The following is a 6,000-nucleotide window of genomic DNA, read 5'->3' as shown; positions in this document are numbered from 1 at the left end:
ATAAATTTATTACTCTAAAGCAGGGTTGCATTAAGACTATAACTCATGCATGCCTTCCATTTATCTAACCCACACTAGACACTCTTTTCTGTTGTTTTTAATTTTATTTGTCCATCTCATCGTGTGAAATCATCACCACATGGGAAAAGCAAATTCTAGAGCAATGGGTTTTCAGCCCACTGACCTCCATGAAGGAGTACCTCATTGGGCTTTGATTCTAGAGTCAGGAACCTGCATGAACCAATATTTCTTTTCTCTGTAGTCTCTGTACTGTAAAACCACTTTTCTCCAACCCTCTCTACTGTCTGACTGTGAAGGTGATGTTGTGAACCCACCTTTGGGTTTTGAGTGTGCACAAATAAACTAATCTTTTGAGTTCACTGTATTTTGTTTGCACTGTGGAATTAATAAAATCTTTAATCATGCAAAAACCAAGGGATTGGGGAAATATGCCGCCACTCCTAAAGAGGGAAGCACCAGTGGTGAGGGGAGAAATCACCGTTTAACTTAGCCCCCACATCCCTTTGGTAACTAGTGTGTTGCCCTCACTTTTTGGGGTATATCAACCAATCTGATGTGGTGGTGTGCTACAAAGGCAAGGAAAATGTCAAGTTTGATCACGTGGTGGACAGCAGTTTGCCTTAAGCTGAAGAAGAAAATGTAACTGGGGAAGAACTCTTGCTAGCAGAAATGAGGGCCAAGTCAGATACAGACATTTACAATTCAGTCAATCAATGCAACTCCGATACAGGATGTCAGGAAAAATGTACCTCATCAATTACTCTAATACCTGCTTCAGAAAATTTTGTCCTAGTGAGATACACTAACCCAAATGAATGATCTATCAGTGGAAGCTCCTACACAGTATAAAACAATAAATGCCACATTTGAAAACTTATAGTCCAACATAGCCCTGCTTCCATCGGACTTTTGACTGGACTACCTTATATTAAGTTGATCTTTCTCTACATGCTAGTTATGACTGTCATACTACATTCTACATCCTCTCCTTTCCTTCTCTATGAACATTATGCTTTGTCTGAATGGCACACAAAAAACAATACTTTTCACTGTATGCTAATACATGTGACAATAATAAAGCAAATCAATTTCAGAGATAAAGTATCATCTGCAGTTCGTCTTTATTTTAATTTCAGAATGCATACCTCAATACAGAAAGCAGATGGTATAAGATTACAATGTGTTGAAATCTTTGCATGAAGAATTTAATGCCAACTATTTTACAAAGGCTTTGTATAATACTTTGAGATAACTTCATTGTGTAGGGATAAAGCTGGACACAAAATGTCTATACTCTTAAGGTATTAGCACTCCTTACTTCAGGATTATAGTTCTTTTGAGCTCGGTCCATTTTAAATTGCATTAAAGACCACATTTTGGAGAGGACTGCTATTAGAATTTGTATTAAATGCATTTCTTAGATTTTCTCTGCTTGAAAGAACTGCCATTTCATTACACCCTTGGAATCCTACTAGAGATTTTTGTTAAAGGAATGCATGTTAAAAGTGACAAGGACACACGGGAGTAAAAAATTCCAAAAATAAATATTCTTTTCTTCTGCAGGAAAAGGTGCTCTGGATCTCAAATAGTTAATGAATTCCAACTCGGTCCCTGGGGATAAGTCTCAGTTCTGATCCATGCTTCAGGAAAATATTTCCTGCAATAAAATAATTACAAGAAAACTAGTTAGTTAAAGCATACAGAATGTTCTTAAAAAGTGTTCACCTGACACGATTGTTTCAACTGTTTATGCTTCATACTTTTATCTAATATTTTGTACATCCCAAGAAAAACACAATGTAAACAAAGCAGCTTAAATAAAGACCAGAATTCTCCAACCTTGCCCGTGGCTGGGATTCTCCAGTCCCGCTGCAGCGAATGGCATTATGGCCGAGTGCCAAATTCTCCATTCTCGCTGACAGCAGTGGCAGGGCGAATGAGATCGGAGAATCCTGTTCACAGTCATTTCAGAGATGCTCTTGTTTTTTTATTTGAATGTGTTAAATAACTTGAATTCACTATGTTTTGAACCTGTACCATATTATTTCTACCCTGCATTTAAAATAGATATTTGCCTACTAGTACTGGCAATGTAATACTGACACCCACGTAACTATTTTCCAATATAAAATATGCATCACATGTCCAAACACTGAGCATCACTGTGGCTTTTTTCTCCTCTTACCACCTTTGTCAGAGGAAATAGGGGAATTTCACATGTAAGCCTTACTTGTGACTAATGAATAAATTTTACTTTATAATTTTTCACATTCTGATCAAGAAATAGCGATAAAACTTGGTAACATGAATCACTGAATTCCACCTACTTGATTTTGTTCAATAGTCATTTTATTCAGTTTAAAAAAACTTGAGGCATTAAAATTTCCATAGAATCTAAAAATTACAATTAATCTAATTAAGTAAGATTAAAGACCATGATGAAGTCTTTTTCATTACATTACATAACTGTAAAATCAGCAGAATAAGAGTGGGAGTCAATTGTTTTAAAGACTTCCATCCTCTGCACTGCAATTCATAACTAACAAAACTGGCTGATGACTACCTTACTTGCACAGTGCGCAGGTCACATATGAAACGCATCTGGGACAAAATAATCCCTAATATAAAGAGCTAACCCTGAAAAGGCATACAGTTGGCAAGTGAGGCAAGTAGACAATTCAGTCTGATGTGGGCTGGAATTCTCCGATCTCGCATGCCCCGCTACCAGCGAGAAGAGAGAGTTTAGCAAGGGAGCCAAATCTCTGCTCAGAGCAGTGGGACTAGGTTAGAGAATTTCGGCCATAGTACATGGTGCTCTTCTCAGGTTAGATAACGAAATATTGCTGTGACTGCATGAAAAGTAGCAAAAATTGGGCCACGGCAGAGTAAAATACCTTACTCAACATTAAGTCGTAAACCACGAGAAGCTCTCATTGTCGTCACTTAGAGGCCAAATTGGATATGCATTCTGTTCAAGCTCGAATGATGAGCACTCAGAAACAGGTGATAATAAATAGGAGCAGGCATGGATCACTTGGACCATTGAGCTGCTTCGCCATACAATACAATCATGGCTGATTTTGAGCTTCAGCTCCATCTTCCCACCTGGTCCCCATTCTGTGACACCAAAACTCTGTCCATCCCAGCCTTAAGTGTATGCAACAGTTTAGCATCCATAACACCAGAAGTAATTTCTCCTCGTCTCACTCCTACATGATCAATCCCTTATCCTGAGACTGTGCCCTCATGCTTTGGATACTCCAACCAATCTCTCAGCATCCACTCATCAATCCCCTTCAGAATGCTTGAGGTTTCAATGAGGTCATGTTTCATTTTATGAAACTCCAGAGACTATAAACACACTTTCCTCAGGCTCTCAATATCAGAAACCTCCTCAACCCAGAGGCCAATGTAGAGAACCTTTGCTCTCCAGTGCAAGTATGCCATTTCTTAAATGTAGAGACTAAAACTATACACATTATCCCAGATGTGGTCTCACCAAAACCTTGTATAAATATAACAAGACTTCTTTATTCTTGTACTCCAATCCCCTTGCAATAAAGACCAACATGCCATTTGCCCTCCAGGTGTTTGCTGCACCAGCATGGTAACTTTTTTTGCATCCCTTATACTAAAACTAAGTCTCTTTGAACATTAACACTTACAAATTTCTCACCTTGTAAGAAAGATTCTGCTTTTTTCTTATCAAAGTGAATAACTTCCTACCTCCCTACATTATGCTCCATTTGTCATCTTGTTGCCAATTTAACTAACATGTCTACACCTCCCTTCTCCCCACAGCTTCCCTTTCCATCTAGTTTAGTGTCATCGGCCAACTTAGATACATTACTGTATATACTTTGTCTCTTCATTTTAATATAGATTGCAAACAAATAAGGCCCCAGTGACAAACCTTGTGGCACCCCACCATTCACTGTTGCCAACTTGAAAAAGCCCAATTTATGCACATTGTTTTCTATCCATTCATTAATCCTCCACCCAAGCTAAAATATCACTCCCAATTCCATGAGTCCTTATTTTGCCCATCAACCTTTTTTGTGGCACTTTATCAAATGCCTTCTGGAAATCCAGGCATATTATATCTGCTGGTTTCCCTTTATCTACCCTATTAGTTACATCCTCAGAAAACTGAGGCTGTACCTAATAGGGTAGACAAAGGAAATAGGATAGATAATAGAGAAAACTCTAAGTTGCTTATTTGTTCTAATCATTCTACGCTTTTCAAAGAGTGTTGTTAAGATTTCCTTAATAATAGTTTGCAGCATTTTCCCAATTAATGTTTGGTTATCCAGCCTGTAATTCATTGCTTCCTCACTCCCTCCTTTCTTTAAAAGCAGTGTAACATTTGCCAAATGCCAATCTAGTGGGACCATTCCTATATCTAAGGAATTTTGAAAAATCATTGTTAGCACATCCACTGTCTCCTTAGCTATCACTTTAGGCCATCAACAGGAGGATTTGTCAGATTTTAGTCCTTTAATACTTTATCTCTGCTGATACTAATCTCCAAATTTCCTCCCCCTTTTTAGCTCCAAGGTTATCGTCTATTTCTGGATTTCTGGTTTGGAATTTTTGCCTTCTACCATGAAGGTAGACACAAGATATTTGTTTGATGCCTCCATCATTTCCTTGTTCCCCATGATAATCTCTCCTGTCACTGGTTCTAAGGGAGCAAGATTTATTTAACTACTCAATTTTTTTACATGCTTATAAAAGCTCTTACAATCCTTTTTATATTTCTGGCTAGCTTACTCGCATTTTCTATTTGGGGTACACCATTCAGCCTCGAGCCTGGATGAATTAAATCATAGCTAATTTGTATATCAAATGAATTTATCTACCTTTATCTCAGAGACCCTTACCTAATAACATGCTGTGTTGAAAATGTTAAATGAGCCAATATGCACAATGTTTTGGGGGAGTGAATTCCATATTTCCACAGCTCAATGTAACAAAGTGCTTCCTGATTTTGCACTTGAGCGATCTAATTCTAACTTGTGCCCCTTCCCATTACAGACTCTTTGGCTAAACATCAACACCAATACCATAGCTTCTCGATATAAATCTCATCAAATCCTTTTATCATTTTAAACATCAAATGAAATGATGCTGTTGTTTCAGCTGACTTGCAGGGATGTTGGTTGACTGGTTTACTGGTTTAACCATCGTGAAGCAGTGTACTAATTTGCTGTTTAGATTCTGTGGTAGATTACATCAACCCTCAACCTTGTAAACTTGACAATACAGGCCAAGTTTAGGCAACCTGTCCAGTAAGTTAACACATGAAGGCTTGATGCAATTGTGATGAATCTGTGCCATAATCTTTCAGGCTGAACATATCCTTTCTGAGATGTAGTGACCCAAAATGAATTATGTAGTCTAAAAACAGGTGCATATGTATAAATAGTAATCACTGATGCAAACTGAATGGTGGCCTTTATTTTAAAGTGGCTGAGGTGCAAAAGGTAAATAAGTTATGGTCAAAAATTTATCTTTTCCAACTAAGCCACTTTAAAATAAAAGCCAATATTCAATTTGTATCGATGATTGCTATTTATAGACGTGCACTTGTTTTCTTTTATGATTTGTGCACTTGGAAACCACCATCCCTTTGCTTCTCCAGTGCCTTGTCATTTAGAAAATATACTGATTTGTCTGTTTTGTATGCAAAGTATGTGACCTGACACTTTGCCACACTGAAATCTATCTGCTGCAGTTTAGTCTAATCACAACCTCTCAATGTTCCTTTGAAACGCCCCAGTCCTATCTATACAACTAATATAAAGCTAGTTAGCCATCTGTTGTATCATTCACATGCAAAATATTTTTAAAGTACACTGACCGATAGATTTATTGCACGAAAGAGGCTGAAATATTTCTGGCTATTCCATAATCATGTCTGCAGTCATGGTATACAGGGCAGCATTAATCCCAGTGTTCTTACATGATTTGGAGACT

The 6,000-nt window shown here is 37.7% G+C and overlaps 1 protein-coding gene across 1 annotated transcript in view; it reads right to left on the bottom strand.

Annotated features, from left to right (window-relative positions):
- Positions 1-1,118: 1,118 nt before the first annotated feature.
- The window catches only part of ufm1 (ubiquitin-fold modifier 1), a 44,922-nt gene continuing 40,040 nt past the window's right edge, over positions 1,119-6,000 (bottom strand). The window contains exon 6 of the mRNA XM_080197949.1: positions 1,119-1,678. Coding sequence (XP_080054075.1) covers positions 1,611-1,678 — 68 coding nt within the window. The 3' untranslated portion in view covers positions 1,119-1,610. The remainder of the gene's footprint in view (positions 1,679-6,000) is intronic.

This window comes from Carcharhinus amblyrhynchos, chromosome 10, assembly GCF_965287045.1.
Source record: "Carcharhinus amblyrhynchos chromosome 10, sCarAmb.v2.hapA, whole genome shotgun sequence".
NCBI classification, from domain to species: Eukaryota; Metazoa; Chordata; class Chondrichthyes; order Carcharhiniformes; family Carcharhinidae; genus Carcharhinus; species Carcharhinus amblyrhynchos.
Note: the sequence above shows the minus strand (reverse complement) of the source record. Positions and strands in the feature narration are given on the sequence as shown.